General features: G+C 42.8%; 1 protein-coding gene and 1 non-coding gene across 2 annotated transcripts in view; one reads left to right on the top strand and one right to left on the bottom strand.

The window, feature by feature from the left end:
- The window catches only part of LOC137779469 (contactin-associated protein-like 4), a 69,924-nt gene that overhangs the window by 6,856 nt on the left and 39,068 nt on the right, over positions 1 to 24,000 (bottom strand). Inside the window, exons 6-20 of the mRNA XM_068567249.1 lie at positions 23,840 to 24,000; positions 23,608 to 23,754; positions 21,834 to 22,110; positions 20,128 to 20,277; positions 19,878 to 20,049; positions 15,823 to 15,929; positions 14,796 to 14,915; positions 14,488 to 14,685; positions 13,482 to 13,644; positions 12,400 to 12,527; positions 10,943 to 11,113; positions 9,586 to 9,804; positions 7,282 to 7,521; positions 4,591 to 4,815; positions 627 to 760 (exon numbers count right to left, since the gene is read on the bottom strand). The exon at positions 23,840 to 24,000 is cut by the window's right edge and continues 15 nt beyond it. Of these exons, the coding sequence (XP_068423350.1) occupies positions 627 to 760; positions 4,591 to 4,815; positions 7,282 to 7,521; positions 9,586 to 9,804; positions 10,943 to 11,113; positions 12,400 to 12,527; positions 13,482 to 13,644; positions 14,488 to 14,685; positions 14,796 to 14,915; positions 15,823 to 15,929; positions 19,878 to 20,049; positions 20,128 to 20,277; positions 21,834 to 22,110; positions 23,608 to 23,754; positions 23,840 to 24,000 (2,612 nt within the window). The remainder of the gene's footprint in view (positions 1 to 626; positions 761 to 4,590; positions 4,816 to 7,281; positions 7,522 to 9,585; positions 9,805 to 10,942; positions 11,114 to 12,399; positions 12,528 to 13,481; positions 13,645 to 14,487; positions 14,686 to 14,795; positions 14,916 to 15,822; positions 15,930 to 19,877; positions 20,050 to 20,127; positions 20,278 to 21,833; positions 22,111 to 23,607; positions 23,755 to 23,839) is intronic.
- trnan-guu (transfer RNA asparagine (anticodon GUU)) lies at positions 12,106 to 12,179 on the top strand. Its single transcript has one exon. It is a non-coding gene; the product is annotated as a tRNA-Asn (tRNA).

Raw genomic sequence — 24,000 nt, 5'->3', positions numbered from 1 at the left:
AAATTCAATAATAAATGAAAAACTAGTGTATTGTACACTGATTATTTTTAGTGTATTTTACAGCTTATTTAAGACATGAGTCAAACCCGACCCGTTAACACAAGAGATGCTAGCAGTAAGCTAACAAAAGAGATGCTAACAGAAAGCTAACACAAGAGATGCTACCAGGAAGCTAACACAAGAGATGCTAACAGAAAGCTAACACAAGAGATGCCACCAGGAAGCTAACACAAGAGAAAGGTTAAGTGAGAGCGAGCTGGTGGTGTTTGTTCGTGGAAACTCCGTTGAAGGTACAGCGGTGTATCATCCACACATGAAGTGAGCACATTTTCATGAAAGAAAGATTATCTCCCTCAATGTTTGTATGAAAAGAAACTTTTTTTAAGTAGCAGGATCTGCTGCCCGAGGAGTTTGTTTTGAAGGGAAGAGAGAAAACAGACTTTGCAGTTGTTTCCAAAGCTGCTGATGTTTGTGTCTCTGCAGCTCAACTTTTTTTTATCTGCACTTGCTTCGCCGCTGCCATCTTCTTCTTGTCGCTGGAGTCAACTGACAGAGAGGCTGCTGGGAACACCGGGGTGACTCAGGGTTCACAGCAAGACCGAGAGGAAGCTTTGTGGGAGCGTTACCTGCAGGGAGACGGCGTCCGCCCGGCGGCTGACGACGACGGCGTGCAGCTGTCCGTTGGCGAGGTTCCTCACGCCGCTCCTCAGGATGTCAGCATCTTTGCTGCTGTCCAGTCGGTACCTCACCTCCAGCATGTCTGCGCACACAAACACATGCAACACGGGAGGATGAAAGACACACAACCTCCCAATGAACAAGTAGAGCCTTTAAAATGAATGTATTTATACCTATTTTAGCAAATCTTGTGCAATATGGTCTAAATATTAACAAAGAAATCAAGATTATCTAGAAATGAGATTCCTTTTTTTTGGCTTTAGGCAAATTTCTCTCTCTCTATTTTTTATTTTTACAATCAGTGTGAAAATGCAAGATTTTAGCACCTAAAAAAAACATTTCAGTTTAATAAATTGCTAAAACTTTCTTCAAATATATTTGACTACTTCTTATAAAACAAGGTATTACATATATTAATATGTCTCAAGGGAAGTCTGAATGTTCCAGGGTCCCAGCAGTTGAATAATGAACCCCAAAATAATTAAACATTCATTAAATTACGGCCAAATACTGCACAAAATGGCATATAGACTCAAGTTAATTTACATAATGTTCATTTAAAATGGATAATTTCATTGCGTTCAGATGAATACCATGTAATGTCTGCAGGCTGTGTGGATGATAAGACCTATAGGAAACCGTATTATGCATTTTACAGAGCAAATGCATAATAACGAGTGCATATTAAAGCATTGTAGAAATTCATATGAGCATATCTGGGGAATAATTGTGAATGCATGAAATCCTTTTGCCATGGCGACCAGGGAAAAGAGTTTCTCTGAAAGTGTCAGAGGTTTTTCAATCATTATATTTTTCAGCGCTGCTAATGACTTTTAACACGTAACACTTTCCTTTTGTACCTCATGTTTTAACGGAGCAGAGAAGTCGAGTGTGTTAACACCAGAGTTTAACGAGTCACAGGAGGTGAGACACTGACATGCGGCCAGGAAGTGGTGAAAGGTTTCTGTTGGATGAGTTTTTTGTCCTTTAACATAATTTATAATGTTCAAGAAATTAAATCCAGATAAGCCAAACTGTTGAATTAAACGTAACATGTAATGTAACATTACAACATAATATTACACTTTAACATGATGTAGTAACAAAGTAAGTTAACACGCTCGCAACAACGTAACGTACTCAACAATGTAATGCAACAACGTAATGCAACAACGTAAGGCAACAAGATAAGGCAACAACCTAATGCATGGGAAAAGGTAAGGCAACAACTTAAGGCAACATTGTAAGGCAACGACGTGAGGCAACAAAGTCAGGCAACAATATCAGGCAACAATGTAAGACAACGATGTAAGACAACAACGTAAGACAACAACGTAAGGCAACAACATAAGGCAACAACGTAACGCAACAATGTAACGCAAGAATGTAATGCAACAACGTAACACAACAATGCAACACAACAACGTAACGCAACAAAACATAACGTAACAAAACGTAACGCAACTGAAATGCCCCTCGTGGACTCTCTTCCCTTATGAAACAAGTGTAACGTAAGAAGCAATAAGTCAACGCTTACTTTTGTTTTTCCTCAGGACACAAACAACAGACACGTCAGGGAAAGTGTGTTGGTTCCAATATCAGCTGCTCAATATATTATTTATATATATATATATATATATATATATATATATATATATATATATATATATATATATATATATTAAAAAAGCCAATTAAAGATTTGCGCATCACAACACAGATGTTGGGACAGTACAGCTTCAATGCACAGATAAGCGTTTTAATTTGCCTCGTAATTGTTGCACACAAGTTACACCTGCAGATTAAAATGAAGGGTACCTGAACACATCATTAAAATGTGGACTGAGGGAAATGAAACAAAACGCCATCAACAGATTCGCTGCCTCTGTCACGTTGAGCTCCGTCACAGAAATGAGACGTAACAGAGGCATTAACGGCCTAACTTACTGTGAAAGAAAAGGTCGCAAGAACGACGGCTTACAATCTATCTGTATTACAAGGATACAGTCGAGTTTGTGCATCTGTAATTCAAGAAATGGTCCGTCTGTGATTACAGCCGTCCGCTCCAGATTGTTGCTACGCCTCAAGGAGGAATGGATCATTTGGATTCTATGCATAGAAATCAGCGTTAAAGCAGAAAAGCATTTGAATAAACTCCAACCCTCCATTTTAATTCAAGAACGCTACGTGTTTACAACAATGTGTTCCATGATATACATTTTTGTGGGTGTTTGTTTGTCTTCTCGGTTCCACTTTTCAATCACGCGGCTTGTGAATTCGTCGCTCTGGGTTCTGTAATCACTGGTGTCTGACGAAGGCCATTTTACAGAAAAGTTCACAGCTGCAACACAACACATAGTGTAACTCTAACAAAAGGATGCTTATCGTAACTTTTATGTCTCACTCAGACCCAGACGGATGAAAACGACCTGCATGATCTTTAGAAGATAAGGCAGCCGATATTTTTCATTATAAACAAATCCCATAAAAAGAAAAAAAAAGACCAAAGCTAATGATTTCTGTGGCACTGAAGATGCAGATATTTAAAAAAAGAAATGTCACAATGTGTTTCATCACCAAAAGAAACTTTGTATCGGCCGTCTTTCTTCAACAGATCAATCGACTGATTCAACGGAAGGAAAGCAGAGCTGGTTGAGAGACAGAAGGAAGCGGGAGAACAGAGAGGAGACGCCTGACAGGAAGGAGAGGAGGCGCCTGACAGGAAGGAGAGGAGGCGCCTGACAGGAAGGAGAGGAGGCGCCTGACAGGAGCTTTACTCGAGGAGAAGAGGGCGGAGTTCTGGATGATCTGGAGCCACGATGTCTCGGCTCTGAGCACATCATCCGTCAGTAAAGAGGCTTTCCTGCGTCCCTGTCGTGCGTCACGACTCAGCAACACAAACAACAAAAGTCAAAAATATGCTTCGCGCATTTTAATTCTGTAAGGATCTGTAAGGTTCAGTTTAACCACTTCACCACTGACGCGGGGTGATTTTCACGTTAGTGGTGAAGTGGTGAAGTTAGTGGTTACGGTATTTTCATTGTGTTGCTTTTGTCGGAGTTGCGTGGGTCTTTGTGTAGCTTCATGCTGCTCACTGAGTTATTGAAGGTGGGCGTGTCTTATTGCAGGTAGGTGTGACTTATTGAAGGTAGGCGTGTCTTATTGCAGGCAGGTGTGACTTATTGAAGGTAGGCGTGTCTTAATGAATGTGGGCGTGTCTTATTAAAGGTATGAAGGTAGGCGTGTCTTTTTGAAGGTAGACATGTATTATTGAATGTGGGCGTGTCTTATTGCAGGTAGGTGTGTCTTATTGAAGGTAGGCGTGTCTTAATGAATGTGGGCGTTTCTTATTAAAGGTATGAAGGTAGGCGTGTCTTATTGAAGGTAGACATGTATTATTGAATGTGGGCGTGTCTTATTAAAGGTGGGCGTGTCTTATTGAAGGTGGGCGTGTCTGATCCCTGTTTTTTTCACACTTCAGCTGTGATATGAAGTTTTGTGATCCTGTATTAATCCCAAAACACATTTTTATGTATAGATTGCAGTTAAAGTGAAGATGTTCTTTACTACTTTCTAAAACTACAACATTTACATTACTAACATTGTCATTTTCATCGTTGGTTTAAGAGGCAGCGATAGCTTGATCCATCCCTTCTTCCTCGTCTTTGTGGAGACGCACATGCTCAGTCCGGATCAGGCAGTGAGTGATGTGTGTTTGTTGGTCCTTTGTGGTGTAAATGAGCTGATGAACGACACGGTGACGTGACATCGGATCGGACGTTTTAGTTTCAGAAGCGTCTCCGATACTCCCGTCAGCAGTTTCACTGTCCCGGCTGCATCGTATGCTACGCAGACGATGGTGCATTCTTCATACAAGGACAGTTCTGCCAGAGTTAGGCGGGAGGATCTCACCGTGCTTGTTGAGCAGCAGAACCAGGTACTCTGAGCTCTGGGAGCCCACGTAGAGCAGCAGAGCCGGACTCTGGCCGGTCCTGAAGCTCAGGGACACGTTCTCCGCTCTCGGGTTCAGGTCGGAGGAGCCGGTGCCGTCGCCGCTGCTCCGGTTCAGCTCGGCCACCGCCGGCTCCCTGAAGGTGTAGCTGACGGATGTTCCCGACTTAAAGCTGGCTGAAACCTCTGTGAGGGGGGTGAGGAAGGAAGGTTTACTCAAAGCATTTGTCTTATTTGCTGCTGTTATGGTGCACATGTGTGTATTTATACACTTTCAGGGTTCATGCATATTCTGACCAATGGATTCCCATGAATTTAAACCAAATTCCCATGAATTTAAACCAAATTTCAAGGGCTTTTAACCAAATTTCAATGGCTTTTAACCAAATTTCAATGGCTTTTAAATACATTTCAATGACTTTTAACCAAGGTCATCATAAATGAACATCATGAACACATGAATATAACACATTCATTTGACTTTTACAAAATATTTTTGGATTATATATATTTTTAAAGACTTTTTCAGACCTTGAAATAAGCATTTTTAAACTGTAATATATCATATTTTGAAACTGTTTGTGCATGTTGTCACATTGTTGTGCCTTATTTTTTAAATATTGTGTACTATTAGCATTTATAGCAATGCTTTTTGTATTCTTAATTCTAATTCTAATGTTGTTGTTTTTTTAACCTTAAGTTTGTTGTAATTCTGCGTGTAAGGAGCAAAATAAGCGTTTCATTGTCCAGAGTAACTGTTTGTTATCTGTGCATACGACCATAAAAACATCTTGAATCTTATTTACATTACTGGAGGGAATGACAGCTGTTAAAAGTTTGGTGTACAGCTTTATTTAGCTTTGCAGAAACGGTATGATTAATATTTAAATAAGAGGAAGCATATAGACTCCTGGTTGTCTTTGCTGAGCGCTGATCTTGCAGGAGGGACGGCAGCGGTGATTCATTCACTGCATGCAGCACTCGCAGCCCCTCATTAAGGAGGAAAAGCACCTGGCAGGTGAAAAGAACGCAAAACGCTGCTAATCGTGCCGCACGCCGAGCTTCAGAGCTGAGAGATCCTCTCCGACAGACAACACAGCTGTGTGGGTAATTATTGCGTTAACACGAGGCTGTGTTAGCGCTGACGGGATAACTTAAGTAACGAGGAGTGCAGGTGTGTGTGCTTAGAAGGACTTGAAGGGGACAATGCGACAAAGAAACCATGCAGTTAAACAATCTGCACACGGAAGTTTCCACTTTATATTTAGAGAAGAGATAATAATAGTGAGATAATATTGAGGTAATTATAATACGATAAAAACAAGCCAATTATTATAGACAGTGACGTTAAACAAGCTGTCAAATGCTGAGAGATAATATGATGGCAGTGTAATAACATTAATATTTGCAGGAAAAAAAAAGTCGTTACCCAGGGTTATATTGTGTAACTACAATATGCATTACAAAGATTTTGTCACACAGAAAAGGTCAAAACAAGATAAATAAAAACGGAAACTCCTTCCTAACAGGCCAACGCTTTGTTTAATTGGGATTTTTGTTGCAGTTCCCGATTCTTTAGGTCCTAATCTTTCCCAAAAAGTGCCTTATTAGTATGTGAGCTGTTGTTAAGGCTCTGAACCACAGTTTGAAAAACTTGGGGACCGCTCCAATCGACATTTTTGGTGAATCGTGCCTCATAATTACGCTGGATGTTCATAGTTATGATCAATAAATAATAAAATAAAAATATGAAGGTAGATTTGTGTCTTTTTTACCCAAGATAATTTCTTGTTTGTAAGTAAATTATCTCCAAATCTTTGCTCTCAATTAAAGAAAACACTATAAAAAAAAAAAATTTGCTCAAATAAAAAAAAATAAAAAAAACGCTCTCAAAAATAATTGCTCAAAAAAAATATTGCTCTGAAAAAAAAAAAAACGCTCTCAGAACTCAAATTTGTTTAAAAAAAAAAAAAACGCTAAAAAAATAAAAATACACAAAAAAAGAAAAAGTGCTCGTAGTGGGCGGGGCATGCGCTGCTGAATGAGTTTCTATTGGTTATTGGCTTGACTGAGGTAAGATGTCATGTTACACATGCCCCGCCCACCACGCCCACAACTCACAAGTAACTTTTGGGATTGAGAGCGCAAGTTTTTTTTTTTGAGCAACTTTTTTCGGAAAGGAGAATTTTAGTTTGGAGAGCGTTTTTTTTTTTGAGAGCGTTTTTTAAAAAAAAAAAAATTTTGAGCGTTTTTTTTTTTTTTAGAGCGTTTTTTTTAGAGCGTTTTTAAAAAAAAAAATTTTTACAGCGTTTTTTTTTTTTGAGAGCCTTTTTAAAAAAAAAAATTTAGAGCGTTTTTTTTTTTTTTTAGAGTGTTTTTTTAAAAAAAAATAATTTTTAGAGCGTTTTTTTTTTCTTTTTTTTTAGAGCGTTTTTTAAAAAAAAAAATTTTTTAGAGCATTTTTTTTTTGAGAGCGTTTTTTTTTTTTTTTTTAAAGTGAGGGCAAAGAATTTAAGATAATTTACTTACAGACAAGAAATTTTCTCGGGTAAAAAAGACAGAAATCTTCATATAAAAGCTACAGAAGAGCTACAGAAAAGCACAGAAGGCCTTGAGCCTGCTCGGCTCCGTGGGGCTCAGACTCCTTCCCACCTCTGTCGCAGAAGGCCCCGGTGGAGGCCGAGCGGCTGCAGTCGCAGGCGAAGCTGCGCGGCCGCTCCAGGCAGCGGCCGCGGTTCCTGCACAGCGAGCCGTAGCTGCTGCAGTGGCCCGGGCAGCCGGGCGCCACGCCGGGCGTCACGCCGGCCCGGCCCGCCAGGTCCAGCGTCACGCCGTTCAGCTGCAGGGAGCGGATGCAGCCACGGAAACCCTTCTGCCGGGACGCCGTGCCGCCTGCCGACACACACACACACACACACACGCACACACACACACACACACACACACACACACACACACACACAGGGAATGGAGCTCGTTTTCGTCAAAGCAATAGACTTTGTTTTTCTTTTAGTTCTTTGTTTCATTCGGTTTCTTTTAGTTGTTCATTCTGGTTTTCACCTCGTGTTCCAGATGTGTGTAACTCATGTGAGCATCATCAGAAAAGTTGATTTGTCTGAAAAACATCTGTAAATGTCAGATTGATGCCCACTACCAAAAAAAAATAATGAAAAAGAAAAGAAAAGTAGAAAATCCTGAAATCCTTCTTTTGACTAAATTGTTGTGGGATATGTATTTTCATGCTTTCTTTATGTATTTTCATGCTTTCTTTATGTATTTTCATGCTTTCTTTATGTATTTTCATGCTTTCTTTATGTATTTTCATGCTTTCTTCGTGTATTTTCATGCTTTCTTTATGTATTTTCATGTTTTCTTTATGTATTTTCATGCTTTCTTTATGTATTTTTATGCTTTCTTCATGTGTTTTTATGCTTTCTTCATGTATTTTCATGCATTCTTTATGTATTTTCATGCTTTTAAAAATTATTTTCATGCTTTCTTTATGTATTGTCATGCTTTCTTTAATTATTTTCATGCTTTCTTTATGTATTTTTATGCTTTTTAAAAATTATTTTCATGCTTTCCTTATGTATTTTCATGCTTTCTTCATGTATTTTCATGCTTTCTTTATGTATTTTCATGCTTTCTTTATGTATTTTCATGCTTTCTTTATGTATTTTCATGCTTTCTTCATGTATTTTCATGCTTTCTTTATGTATTTTCATGCTTTCTTCATGTATTTTCATGCATTCTTTATGTATTTTCATGCTTTCTTTAATTATTTTCATGCTTTCTTCATGTATTTTTATGTTTTCTTTAATTATTTTCATGCTTTCTTCATGTATTTTTATGTTTTCTTCATGTATTTTTATGCTTTCTTCATGTATTTTCATGCTTTCCTTATGTATTTTTATGCTTTCTTCATGTATTTTCATGCTTTCCAGGCAGCCATGATGCCAGAAACAACCACAACACTTTAATATTTTCTGTTTCCAGGTTCCGTCATCGTTACAACGCGACACAGACGGATCCGTCTGATGTCCTCATGAAGCTCTAAACGCGTCTGCAGCTCCAGAAAAACACAAAAGATTTGTCAACACTCTGCTGCCGAACGACAACAAAACCCACGATGATGAAACACCACGAAACACGAGCGGGGGGGAGTTCAAGGTGTCGACTTTTAACCGTCTGGGAGCGACGTGCTGATTGGCTGACGTGAAGCCGGAGAGCTGTCAATCACCCGGAGCCTCACCGCCCTTTGCTTCTGCTTTTATTCCTACGAATTTAAACTCTCCAAGTTTGTTTTTTTTTCCAACATCTGGACCTCCAGAGCATCAGGATGAGATGAAGCTCTTTCACCAGCGAGGAAGACGAGCCGGAGCTTCATCACCAGGAAAGACCGGCGGTTCAAGCCCGGTGACGACGCCGAGCTCTGATTATGAGTTATGAAGGTGTTCAAAACACACACACACACACACACACACAGACACACACACACACACACACACACACACACACACACATACACACACACACTGACACGTTTGGACACATGCACACACTTAGATATACACACACACATTGACACAGACACACACACACACACGCGCAAACACACGTACGCAAACTCTCACACACACACACCACTGACAAGCACACACAAATCTACACTCTCACACACACACACACACACACCGTCACACACACACACACACACCCTTTCACACACACCCTCACACACACACACCATCACACACACACACACCTTTTCACACACACCCTTTCACACACACCCTCACACACACACACACACACACACACACACACACACACACACACACACTGACACATTTGGACACATGCACACACTTAGATATACACACACATTGACACAGACACACACACACACACACAAACAGACAAGCACACACCCTTTCACCCCCCCCCCCCCCTCACCTATGAACAGCTGGCTGTTGAGCTGCAGGTGTGTGTGTCCGGCGGCCGGCGCCGCCCGCGTGGCGGCGGGTCGCTCGTCCAGCTGCAGCGACGCCTCCTTCACGTTGCGCTCGGCGCGGACGCGATGCCAGCGGCCGTCGCTCAGCGGGGAGGCGGACGCCACGCGGACCTCCAGAGGCCCGTTGCCCACGTCGAAGGAGAAGACCACCTCCCAGGACGCTGAGGAAGAGGAGGGAGAGGAGGGAGAGGGGGAGAGGAAGACGAGGGAGAAGAAGACGAGGGAGAGGAGAGAGAAGAACAGGAGGGAGAGGGGGGAGAGGAAGGAGATGAGGGAGAGGAAGGAGAGGAGGGAGAGGAGGGAGAGGAGAGTGAGGAAGGAGATGAGGGAGAGGAGGGAGAGGAAGACGAGGGAGAGGAGAGAGAGGAAGGAGATGAGGGAGAGGAGGGAGAGGAAGGAGAGGAGGGAGAGGAAGGAGATGAAGACGAGGGAGAGGAGAGAGAGGAAGGAGATGAGGGAGAGGAGGGAGAGGAGGGAAATGAGGGAGATGAGGGAGAGGAAGACGAGGGAGAGGAGAGAGAGGAAGGAGATGAGGGAGAGGAGGAACAGGAGGGAGAGGAGGGAGAGGAAGGAGATGAAGAGGAGGGAGAGGAGGGAGAGGGGGGCGAGGAGGGAGAGGAAGAGGAGGGAGAGGAAGAGGAGGAGCAGATCAGCTGTTCTCATCGTTTACTAATCAGTAAATTGTTCCTGAGTAAACTGTGAACTCTGAGTTTGTTCTGTCATCTCATCCATTTAAACTCGTTACTCGTTCCCTTTGTTTCACATCAGCATGAAGAAGATGAAGATGAAGAAGATGAAGAAAATGAAGAAGATGAAGAGGGTGAAGATGAACGAGTTTTACTGGAAGTTTGATAAGAAAGCAAAGTATCACTGAAGAGATGTGAACACACACACAGACACACACACACACATACACACACACACACAGACACACACACCGATGGCGCATGCACACAGACGCAAATGCACACACAGACACTTGCCGCACACACACCACATACACACACACACACACACACACATACATACATGCACACACACACACACACACACTGCAGGAACAATGGCCGCCTCACTGAGATCCAGAGGAGCGAAAACTAACGTCTCCGTGTCGCTGGGAAGGTTTCTCCTCTGTGAGGAGGAAGAGGAGGAAGGAAAGGAGGAGGTAGAGGAGGAAGAGGAGGAGGATGAGGAAGAGGAGGCGCGGTCGCCTCCACCAGGATCCAGCTGCAGCTCCACCTTCATCCTCGCGCTCACATCTCAGAGAAGTTGGATTCGACTTCTTTTTCTTAAACTTACAGGCGAGCTCGATGCGGATGAAGTCTCTGATGCCCAGGTTCTCCAGGAAGACGCCGGAGGATGAAGAGGTCTTAAAGAGGAAGGAGACGTCGGCGCTCAGCTCTCCCTGGAACGTGGGAAAGTGGAGGTACGACGTCTCCTTGTCGAAAAACGCCGCGTTCCAGACGTTTCCTGCGAAGGAAAGAAAAGAAGGAACAGAGGAGTTCCTCCTCGGCTCTGGAGCTCAGCTGCACGTTCAAAACTCCTCAAAACTACATTTACCAGAAATAAAACACATTACACACATGTAGATGATATGTGTTGATTACACACATACACATTGATTGCACACGCATGTGTTGATCATATACATACGTGTTACTCTGCAGCAACAATATCTACGTGACGGAAAAAAAATCACGAGTGAAAAAATTAAAAAAGTGCATTCGTTCACTATAACTATGTTACATTTACATGACGGGAAAAAATTCACTAGTCAAAAAAAATAAAAATGTCCAACTGCATTCATTAAACTTGCGCTATGTTATATTTACAGAAGGAAAACAAACTCCAGCGAGTCGCCCTGAAGACGTCTCTGTGGCGCATTCGGCTGTTAACCGAAAGGTTGGTGGTTCGAGTCCACCCAGGGACTAAAAACAGAGAAGCTGGAGGCCTTGACATGAAGGGGACCTTCTGCAGAACTTCCACACAAGTACTTGCTAGATGGTCTGAAAGTAAAGTTGTGTACCAAAGCATCTTGACTTCCTCTCATTCTGCAGCCTCTCTGCTCTACCAGCATGTGACTCTGCATCAACAATATCTACATGACGAATAAAAATATATGTTTAGTCAAAAAAGAAAAACGATGTCAAAGTGCATTAACTATATCTATGTCACATTTACATGACGGAAAGAAAAAATCACTAGTTAAAAAATAAATAAATGTCCAACTGCATTCATTAACTATATCCATGTTACATTTACAAGAAAAAAAAAATTGAACTAGTCAAAAAAAAAAAAAAAAAAAAAAAAGTGTCCAACTGCATTCATTAACTATATCTATGTCTATGTTCCATTTACATGACGAAAAAAATAAATTCACTAGTCAAAAAAAACAAAACAAAAACCTTTGTCCAACTGCATTCATCAAAAAAAAAAAAACTCCAGCGAGTCGCCCTGAAGACGTCTCTGTGGCGTAATTGGTTAGCGCATTCGGCTGTTAACCGAAAGGTTGGTGGTTCAAGTCCACCCAGGGACTAAACACTCTGTTGCTCTGCAGAGAAGCTGGAGGCCTTGACATGAAGTGGACCTTCTGCAGAACTTCCACACAAGTACTTGCTAGATGGTCGTAAAGTTGTGTACCAAAGCATCTTGACTTCCTCTCATTCTGCAGCCTCTCTGCTCTACCAGCATGTGACTCTTCTTACACGTATGTGTTGATCTTACACGTATGTGTTGATCCTACACGTGTGACTTACTGTCTCCGTGACATCGCAGAGGCCCGACCCGGTAGGCGCTCTCTGAGCCGGGTCGCTGGACGTCGCCCAGCACCAGAGATCTGACGGGCAGCGTCTCCTTGTGGGTCAGCAGCCCGGAGTCGTTCGCCCTGCAGGGCCGGAGGGAGAGAAACAAAAGAGAGGAAGGAGAAGGAAGAGGAAGAGGAAGAAGCTGAATTCAAAGTCTAGAGGAGGAAAAGATGAGTTTCTACCACGAGCAAAGGAGGAAGAGCGAGCACGAAGAGGAAGGAAAGGAGAATTCATCACCATTATTACGAATGAGGAGAGAAATATTGTAAATAAATCACATTGAGATCATGAATCTCCTTCAGAGCCGAGATGGAGAAGCAAAAGTTCAACTCAACACGGAAAAAAGTCAAAAAATGATGTAAAAACATATAAAATGTGACAAAGAAGAGATTAAAGACTTAAACAATTAAACAGAAAAAGGTTAAAAACGCTAAAAAACATACAAAATGTGACATAAAAGAGATGATATACATGAACAATTACAAAAAAGTCAAAAACAATATAAAATGTGACAAAAAAGAGATGCCAGACTTGAACAATTAAACATTAAAAACAAGATAAAACTGAAATAATGTGACATAAAAGAGATGACAGACTTAAAAAAACTAGCAAATTCTTCAATCAGGATGACCTTGCATAAGGAAACTAACATTTTATTCGTATGCAGACTTGATATTGAGATCATGAATCTCCTCTAGAGCCGAGACGACGAAGCAAAACTTAAACATAAAACTGAAAAAAGTCAAAAGATGATTCAAAAACATTAAAAATGTCACATGAAAAAGATTCCAGGCTCAAACAATTAAACAGAAAAAGGTTAAAAACAAAATAAAATCAGAAAGAAATGTGACAAAAAGAGATGACAGACATGTTTAGTGCTCAAATAATCCCTAATCTTGCATTCTCGTAGAATAACCTCGTTTAAAATGTGATAATTTGGGCGTAAAGCACAGAAAAAGGAAGCGTTCCTGTGAAACAATAAACCGGCTTCATAAACCTGTGCACCGCGTTGGTTTATGAGTAAGGGGCGGTACCATTCGGGCCGGTCGGCGTCACAGTTGCAGGCGTGTCTGTTGTCCACGCAGCTCTGCTGCAGGCCGCAGGAGCACAGCTGGCTGCCGGGCGGGGCTCCGCCCCAAAAGGTCTGCACCTGTCCTGCACCTGGACCGCCCACCCACCAGCTGAGCAGAGGCCCGTCTGCACACACCAGGAGAGGCTTCATGAGACCATGGGTTATGTATTTATGTATAAATATTATATACTGCAGGGGCAAAGAGGACCGTGCATCAGTAAACACACAAGTAGAGTTCAGAGTTCACGTTATGTTAATATTACACAGAATATGTTTGTTGCACGTGAATGAATAATTGAATGAATGAATGAATGAATGGATCATTTTCCAGTTTTTTTGGCAATCACCAATTTTTCACCTCACGTGAAACCAAAAGTCAAAGTTGATTTTTTTTAATTTCTTTTTCTTCCATTTTTTTCTATATGTAATATTTGTTTTCATGTAATAATAATTTATATTAATTATTTTTTCCATTTATTATTTTTTTTATATATTATTTTCATTATTAAAATTTCCATGTATTTTTTTTTTGTGTATTATTTTGTTCAGATATTTTTTTCATGTTTTTTTTGTCCATGTATTTTTTTGGTGATGTATTTTTTTTCATGTATTTTTTTCTATGTAATATTTTTTCTTGTATTTTCTTTCATGTATTTTTTTATCCATGTATATTTTTTTGTCATCTAATCCTTCGTACTTCAGTTATTTTCTTTTCCTAAACCTCACTAAGTCGTTTCCTTTAAACACAGAAGTTTATGTTAAAAAGACCGAATTCATGAAACGACTGGTAGTTGTGGTTTTGTGTGACAAAAAAGTGCACACAAAAAAAATATATCATAAGTCGCTTTCCTCAAATATGTTTAAAATATGTTCATCCTCCTTTAAGAAATGGAAATTATTGCACGATAGCAGCAATAATTTCAATAATAATCCCTGCAGGCACACAAACAATAGAAGTGAGACTTCACCCGGCGTGTTGAGGAGGCGGGACTTCCTGCAGTGGTAGGTCAGCTCCTGCTCGCAGTGCTCCGATTGGCCGACGACGGCCTCCAGCTGCTCGTCCTCGGACGCGTACAGGAAGTGAGCCGAGTGCCGGCTCCGCCCCCCCGGCCCGACCCGGGTCAGCTCCGTGTTGTTGTGCTGGATCACCGTCCAGGTTCTGTCCTCTGGAGGAGCGACACGGGAATGTAGAGCCTGCTACTTTGGATTGTTTGTAGGATTTTCAGTGTGTGTGTGTGTGTGTGTGTGTGTGTGTGTGTGTGTGTGTGTGTGTTACCTGTCATGTCGCAGAACATCAGCTGCGGTCGGACGGGTCCGCTGCCGTCCACGTCGACGTGGTAGAAGCCCGACGTGTTGCCTCTGTGTTTGTACGCCTCACAGGACTGCTCGTATACCGCTGAGCAGACAGAGACATCATCATCATCATCTTCATCATCATCATCACCATCATCATCACCATCACCATACGCATCACAGTCATTCATAAATAATCACTTCTTTCGTTGAAAAACCAGACAGACGGTCGAGTTTACGTTGCCCAGTAATCTCTTTTAGTAATTTTTAAAGTTTCCTATATTTCCTTTATAATATTTGGTGTATAAACTGATAAAAGATAACAATGGTATAGCTGTTGATTAAATATGGAAGCCCATTACCGCAGTTAAAGAAATAGATTATGAGAAAAAAAGTCATAATTATGAAATAAAAAGTCATGATTGTGAAATAAAGTCATAATTTTTAGATGAAAAGTCATATTTATGAGATAAAAAGTCATATTTATAAGATTAAAAAGTCATTATTTTGAGATAAATAGTCATATTAATGAGATAAAAAGTCATAATTATGAGATAAAAAGTCATATTTATGAGCTTAAAAAGTCATTATTTTCAGATAAATAGTCACATTAATGAGATAAAAAATAATTTAGACTTTCTTAACCTGTTAAAAACCGTCATCATTTTGACTTTTTATTTCATAACTTTGTTATTTTACTTGCGAAAATGTGCTTCCATAATTAAAGGAGTGGGTATGTTTTTTTTAGTATTTTAGTATCTCTAAAGATCCGGATTAGTACTGAACTAATGAAGAGTCTCTTCCTGTGTCTTTCTCATTTGTCCATCTTTTCTTTCCTCCTCTTCCTCCGTTGTTCCTCCTCCTCTTCCTCCGCTGACCTTCTGCCACAACAACGTCTGCAGGGACTTCAACTTCACAGCAGCAGGTTGTGTCATTACAGGAAACATGTGCGTACTGTGTGTGTACGTGTGTGTGTGTGTGCGACCTTTAACAAAGCTTCGCGACCTTACAGCTGTGACAGGTGGCTCCGCTGTAGCCGGTGCCGGAGCAGTTACAGTGGAAGGAGCTCCATGATTGACTGCAGCTGCCTCCGTGTTCACAGTGACTCTGAGAACACCTGAGAGAGAGAGAGAGAGAGAGAGAGAGAGAGAGAGAGAGAGAGAGAGAGACGTTCAGACATCTTGACCTGAGGTAACCTGCTCTGAGGAAGCTTTTCCTGGTGATGAAATTGCAAAAAGCCTCCTCCGTAAACGTTCCTCAGATCAGGAGATAAAAGTAAATGCACTTTGTTCATTCAGCGCCTCGATCCAAACACCTTGAAAACATCCAAACACTTCTCCTGCGTGGCTGCGCCGCCTCGTTCATCACCGTAATGAACGTGTGCACAGGCGGCTTCTCTTTAAAGGTGATTTTAATCGACAGAGTCTCGTATGGAACAAACAGGAAGAAGCAACACCAGAAGATACGAGCAGAGAGACGTCTCTTTCATTTGTTTAAAATCTTTTCAAGGAATTGGACAATAATATAACCTGCTTCTAAGATGGAGGGTGGAGGATGAAGGATGTAGGATGTAAGATAAAAGATGTAGGATAAAAGATGTAGGATGTAAGATGTAGGATGTGAGATGTTGGATGAAAGATGTAGGATAAAAGATGTAAGATGTAGGATGTGAGATGTTGGATGAAAGATGTAGGATAAAAGATGTAAGATGTAGGATGTGAGATGTTGGATGAAAGATGTAGGATAAAAGATGTAGGATAAAAGATGTAGGATGTAAGATGTAGGATGTGAGATGTTGGATGAAAGATGTAGGATGAAAGATGTAGGATGAAAGATGTAGGATGTAAGATGTAGGATGTAAGATGTAGGATGTGAGATGTTGGATGTAAGATGTAGGATGAAAGATGTAGGATGAAAGATGTAGGATAAAAGATGTAGGATGAAAGATGTAGGATGTAAGATGTAGGATAAAAGATGTAGGATGAAAGATGTAGGATGAAAGATGTAGGATGTAAGATGTAGGATGTTGGATGTAAGATGTATGATGTGAGATGTTGGATGAAAGATGTCGGATGAAAGATGTCGGATGAAAGATGTAAGATGTAGGATGTAAGATGTTGGATGTAAGATGTAGGATGTTGGATGTAGGATGTTGGATGTAGGATGTTGGATGTTGGATGTAGGTCGTAGGATGTAGGTCGTAGGTTGTAGGATGTAAGATGTTGGATGTAAGATGTTGGATGTAAGATGTAGGATGTAGGTCGTAGGATGTAGGATGTTGTTTTTTGGTGTTTTTTCTGTTTCCCTGCATAACTCCAGCAACACGTGTCGCGTCTCGTTCCATAACCGAGAGTCTGGACTTTTTTTTTCCCTCAATGTCAAGACTGAGATGCGGGAAAATGAAAAGCTTAGGACAGAAAGAAACAATGGGAGGGAAGAGACAACATGATGAAGATGCTGCCGAGAAAGAGAAAGAGAGAGAGAGAGAACTCCAGGAAGAGGAATTAAGGTTGAGAGATGGATCGTCGGAGAGGAAGGAGCGAGGGAGCAACAAAGGGGATGAAGCTTTGGATGAATGGAGCTCAGCGGCGACCGAGTAAACATATTAGGAAGGAGAAACGAGGTCAGCGAATTGCGACTGCAGAGAGACAGAATGAGAGAGAGAGAGAGAGAGAGAGAGAGAGAGAGCGGGCGGGCGGCATGTATTTTTAATCTTTTAGTCTGGGAAACTCACTGTGAGAGAAAGGCCTGACTCAGCAGGCTCGTCAGACGCTTCAGTTTCGGTGTTTAGCTGCAATTTTAGTTGCTTTTCCTTTTTATCGCAAAAAAAAAAAGTTGGAGACGGGCGGGTACTTTGTGTTACTTTACTCGTTGTCTCCAGACCTCTTTTCCCTGTGTTTGAGTCGTCGTAGGAACTCCAAATTAATTCCAATACTAATCCAATTCCAATCTGCAAAGAAAATCACTTTTAAATGTATTTTGATCATAACTATGAACATCCAGCATGATATGAGCTAGATTCCCCCAAAAAAGCCTCCTGGAGCGTCAATAAGACACCTTTTTGGAAAGATTAGGACCTAAAGAATCAGAATCTGCAACAAAAATCACAATAAAACAAAGTCTTGGCCTGTTAGGAAGAAGTTTCAGTCAAAAAACTGTGTCGTTTGGTTCAAAAATAGAAAATATTAGGTATTTTATGCGAAAAGATTGTGTGAATGGGGCATGCTGGGACTTAAAATGGGAGCGGGAGGATTCTTTTGCGCACGGTTTTTCAAAACACGCATTTAAAATTCTGTCAGTCCAATGTTGCTTCGCTCGTCTGCACATGTGCATCTTGCAGAGCGAGTGTGTGTGTGTGTCGGTGTGTGTGTTCAGTGGAGCGTGACATCAGTGGAGCGGCTCTTCTGGACGAAAGTGTAAATCAATTTTTCCAAAGTTGACATTTAATTGGAACAACGGCCGCTTGAGAGGGATACACGTGCACGCCGCGTACCCGTTGGCGCTAATGATTCGGAGAAAAAAAGGTCTGCTACCGTGTTGTGTGAGCGTGTTGTTGCTCTAACACAACATTAAACCGACACCGCCTTGACATTTCCTGCAGAACACGCACACTGGAGGCCGCGCTCGGTGACGTGGAAATGTCCAGAATAATGATTCTGTCCAAACGGCGGTAATTGATTTTTTTGTTCCCCCCGTGTACAATATCTGTGTTGGATCAACGGCGTTTTTACTTTTTGTCAACGCTTCAGGCTGAAGATGCTTTTTTTTTTATTGCTATTGAAGTCTGAAACGTGCGGCATGAAAACCACATCGACCAATCAGGTGGTGGAACTGGAGTCGTGCTCGTGTATCTATTCATATCTTTTCAAAAAGGCAGTTCTGACCTTTTCACAATAAAAGCCCTTCATGTTAAATATTCACAGGTGAGCATTTTTGCTTCACACTCCAGATAACATTACATTTAGCTGACGCGTTTATCCAAAGAGACTCACAATTTTTCTCTACACACTATTGACACAGCAATGGGGAGCAATGAAAGGTTAAGTTTCTTGCTCAAGGACACATCAACATGGACAAGCAGAGCCGGGGATCGAACCACCATCCCTCTGATTGAACGACGGGCATGCAATCCAGTGAGCCACAATCCTGATATTTTTCACAATAAAAGCCCTAGATGTTAAATATTCACTCCAGATTACACTTTTATCCAAAGCAATTTAAACTTTTGCAAAGAGGATCAATTCAGGGTTAAGAGTCTTGCTCATGGAGACGTCGACCTGGACTAACGGAGCTGGGGTTTGAACCACAAACCCTCTGGTTGAAAGGCAGGCATGCTAACCACTGAGCCACGGTCGGCAGCTGTGCTTAGCCCTCTAAAATAAAGGTGTAATCCACCGGCAGCTCAATGTGTTGGAGTGTTTTCAATCTAAATGGATGTAAACACATGAGGACATCTGGTCTTTCCCTTCTCAACAGAGTGCTCCATGTTGTTCATAACACTTTAAAACTGCTTCACCTCAAGAGCATTGGAGTCCAGATCACGAAAATAACAATCTACATCAGCAAGTTGGTGATAAAGATGACGATGATGATGATCTGGCAACAACAATCTGAACAGCAGACGCAGGAGGCAAACAGAGAAGAAGACTTTAAATAAAACAATGCTCTCCACACAATGCATCCCGGCATTTCCCCCCCGAACTCAATCCCGCGCTGCGGCACCGAGCCGACGGACTCGCAGATAAATCACATTTTGAAGAGAGCAAAAGCACATTTCAGCCGAGAGAGAGGAAGCCACAGACGGAGCTGCGGAGACGACGAAACAATAACCGGATTCTTTTTCTTTTTCTTACAGCGAGGAAAACATGTTGGGACACTGTATCCAATCTTCTTTGTCTAATAATCCACGTGTAACCCCATTTCACAGGAAACCGGTCACAGAGCCGCCAGGAGGATTAACTGGGTTTACAAAGTCACAGCGACGCTCCGACAGCCACACGTTCATGAAGCTACGATCCAATTCAGCGTGTTTAGTATTAGCTTTATTGAAAAAATGGTGCCTGACCTGTCCGTGATGCCGCACATGTCGATCTGCAGGTGACTGTAGTTTCCCAGCAGCCTCTGCTGCACCGGGATCAAGTCCACGGGCCGGTTGTGCACGGTGAGCAGGCGCATGCAGCCCTGGAAGGCCTTGAAGGGGTTCATGCACTCCGGGCCGCCGCCGTCAGCGGGGCAACCTGCGCACAAGGAGAAGCGTCTGTAAGAATCATATTTGCGTGGCTTATACTCACTTATTCATCCTCCCTCTCCCTTACCGCCGAAGTAAAGATGGCCTCCCGTGGTGATGAGGAAGGGAGGGCTGGCGTGGGCGGCGGCGCCTTCGCCTCCGTCCACGGAGACGGACAGGCGCCCTCGTCTGGAGAGCAGCTCCACGGCGTGCCACTGGCCGTCACTCAGGTCCGAGCCTGAGGAGCAGAAAGACACGGCTGACCGACTTCATAGAATTCAAGGCATTCGCTCGGAGGTCAGAGGTCAGAAGGTCAAGGTCAGGTACAAATCGGTGCGGTTCAAACTGGGGAGGATTCAGCATTTTTGGCTCGGTGGATCTTTCTTCGTGTTTTCGGGAATCGCCGTTTCGTTCCCTGGTTTCTGTGAATGTGTAAACTGCGTTGGCGTTGTCTTCCTGTCGGCTCCGTGTCTCACGGTGATGAAGAAACCGGAGTCGTGACAAGAGTTCAGTTTCCCGCAAAAAAAAAAAGCGTCTCACAGACACAACAAACAAATTACAGCCCTTCAATATGAAGTCAGTTTCTGCTCCGTTGCTTCTGTGCTGTGAACATTGCAGCGTTATCTGGACCGTGATGTAAAAACACATTTAAAACACATTTTCACAGAGCAGTTCTTATGTGATGTGTTTATTTATTTATTGAATTTATTTAATGTATGTAATGTATCTATTTATTTTGTATTGATAGGATTTATTTGATTTTATTGATGTCTTTGTATTTTTTGTACTTAAAAAAAGATATGTAATTATAGTTTATTTTTATTGATATTTTTTATTTTATTGATGTATTTGTATTTTTTATTTTATTTATTTGTATTTTGGTGTATGTTCTTTTTTTATTTATATACTTTTTTTTAAATTTTACTGGTGTCTTTGTATTTTATTTTTATTTTTTGTATTTAAAAATATATATACAATTATTGTTTATTTCTTATTTTATTGATGTATTTGTATTTTTCATTTTTATTTATTTAAATCTGTGTTTTTCTTTGTGTTTTTATATATGTTGTATGTTTTTAGATATATATTTATATTTTTCGTATAGTAAAAAATAAATATAATGACTGTATTCATTGTTTTTTATTGCCATCTAAACTGTTACCTTAGTTTGTGGTTTCCTTGGGCTTTTTGGAGTTTTGCTGCATCTATTATTATTATTCCAGACCCTTGAGGTCATGGAGGTTAGAGGTGTTCAGGTCACTGACCCTTGAGGTCATGGAGGTTAGAGGTGTTCGGGGTCGCTGACCCTTGAGGTCATGGAGGTTAGAGGTGTTCGGGGTCACTGACCCTTGAGGTCATGGAGGTTAGAGGTGTTCAGGTCACAGACCCTTGAGGTCATGGAGGTTAGAGGTGTTTGGGGTCACAGACCCTTGAGGTCATGGAGGTTAGAGGTGTTCGGGGTCACTGACCCTTGAGGTCATGGAGGTCAGAGGTGTTCGGGTCGCTGACCCTTGAGGTCATGGAGGTTAGAGGTGTTCGGGGTCACTGACCCTTGAGGTCATGGAGGTTAGAGGTGTTCGGGGTCACTGACCCTTGAGGTCATGGAGGTTAGAGGTGTTCAGGTCACAGACCCTTGAGGTCATGGAGGTTAGAGGTGTTCAGGTCACAGACCCTTGAGGTCATGGAGGTTAGAGGTGTTTGGGGTCGCTGACCCTTGAGGTCATGGAGGTTAGAGGTGTTTGGGGTCGCTGACCCTTGAGGTCATGGAGGTTAGAGGTGTTCGGGGTCACTGACCTGCGTGCAGCTCCAGCGGCGCTCGGCCCTTCTTGTGGATCTGCAGGTGGAGTCGGGCTCTGCTGAGGTACAGCCACACGGCGCCCTCCTGCTGCGGGAGGTCAAAGGTCAGCAGCAGCCCCGCCTTGTTCCAGGTCCGGAACTGAAGCCCCACCGACGCGCCCGACGCCGCCGCCGCCGTCCCGTCTGTCGGCCGGGGCAACCGGAGGAAACTCTGAGGGCTGGCGAACGTCATGGCAACAAAAACGGGTTCGGCGCAAGAAAAGGTCACATTGCCCTGAAGGATGGAGAGAGAGAGAGGAGGGGAGGAGTGGAGGAGGAGAGAAAGAGAGAGAGAGAGGAGGATAGAGAGGAGGAGGAGACAAGGAGAGAAGAGGGGGAGAGAGACAGAGAGAGAGAGAAAGAGGGAATGGAGGAGAGAGAGAGAGGAGGTGACAGGAGAGAGGAGGAGAAAGTGAGAGAAATAAAGAGGGAGAGGAGGAAAGAGAGAGAGAAGAGAGAGTAGGTGAGAGGAGAGAGAAAGAGGGAAAGGAGGAGAGAGAGAGAGGAGGAGAAAGGGGGAAGGAGGGAGGGAGAGAGAAGGAGAGGAGGAAAGGATGAGAGAGGAGGAGAGAGGGAAAGAGAGAGAGAGGGAGAGAGTAGGTGAGAGAGAGAGGAGGAGAAAGGGGGAGGGAAGGAGTGAGAGAGGAGGAAAGGAGGAGAAGACGAGAGGAGGAGCAAGGGAGGGAGAGAGAGAGAGAGAGAGAGAGAGAGAGAGAGTGAGAGAGAGAGAGAGAGAGAGAGAGAGAGAGTCATTCCAGTGAGAACACAATTCCTCCACCTCTCATCAGCGTCACCATGATGACAGCAGTCAGGCTCAGAGGGAGCACCTGCAGACTGAACCGAGGGCACGATGTCACCGCGTGACGGCTGCGCTCCACGAGCTCATCGCTCTGTGAAGAGAGACGGCAGAACCAGCAGCAGAACCAGCAGCAGAACCAGCAGCAGAACCAGCGGCAGAACCAGCGGCGATGGTTCCAGTCCAGGTTCCCTACTGGGTCTCTGTTTCCAGCAGAGGAGGCCACACACAGACACTTGATCAAATCTGAAAGCTCTTTGTGGGGAAGTTAAAGCGAAGAGTGGCTCAGCGGTGTTGTGCATTAGCTCCACACACACACACACACACACACACACACACACACACACACACACACACACACAAAAGCGTAATCATTTACAGTAAAAGGGAGGAAAGTGAGCGGATACTTTCCTAACTTCTTGAAACTAATAAGTGCACTTGAAGACACTTTTATATATATATATATATATATATATATATATATATATATATATATATATATATATATATATATATATAAATGATGGTCCATTTACAGTCAAACAGACCATAAAACAGTGGATTATTTAGGGCGGGGCTCCAAGGTGATTGACAGGTCTCTCTACCATAGACATACGGGGTCTCACTCCTCCACTTTTCCAATATGGTAGAAATTGATTACTGGTTGCAAAAAAGTCAAGATGGCGACGGTCGCAATCCAAGATGGCGACGGTGGAAATTGTCAAACTCAAACCGCTTCTTATACAGTTCATGGTTCCCACACATGCGATGTTTACTCAGTCTTTAGTTTTTCTTACACAAAACAAATCACCGTTTGTAAAAGTACTGAAGATGAAGTCGTCGTCAACCTCAACGTGGACGCTGTACACGCAGCTATTTCAACCCGAACAACGATCTTTTGTTCGCACACACACACACACACACGCTTTCGTCTACCTTCACGCTGACCCGCGGGTCGTTCTCCTTGGCGAGCTCCACCAGGTTCACTCCGTTGTAAACCAGGTTCTCCAAACAGCCGTGAAAATGTGCGTTTGACCCGAGCGACCTCCGAGAGCCGAGGCCGGGGTCGGCCCCCACGCTCATCTGTACGTACGGGAGGAGAACACGACACGCATGATGAAGTGCGTTTGTGTGCGTCCTACAACACCCAGCGCGGACAGACACGCACCTGGTCGTGGTCCCAGTGGGCGAGCCCCGGCGGCACCGGCACCCGCTGGGTGCTGCGGTCCACGGTGAGGTTGAGGTGGCCGCCGCGGCGCTCCACGCCGACGCGGTGCCAGTGCTGGTCGTCAAACAGGCGGCCGAGAGACACCGAACGCTGGCTGTCGG

The sequence above is a fragment of the Clinocottus analis genome, unplaced genomic scaffold (genome assembly GCF_023055335.1).
Source record: "Clinocottus analis isolate CAN_PGR_092001 unplaced genomic scaffold, fCliAna1.0.p SCAF_8, whole genome shotgun sequence".
In the NCBI taxonomy this organism is placed as follows: Eukaryota; Metazoa; Chordata; class Actinopteri; order Perciformes; family Cottidae; genus Clinocottus; species Clinocottus analis.
This window is presented reverse-complemented; position numbering and strand designations above follow the sequence as displayed.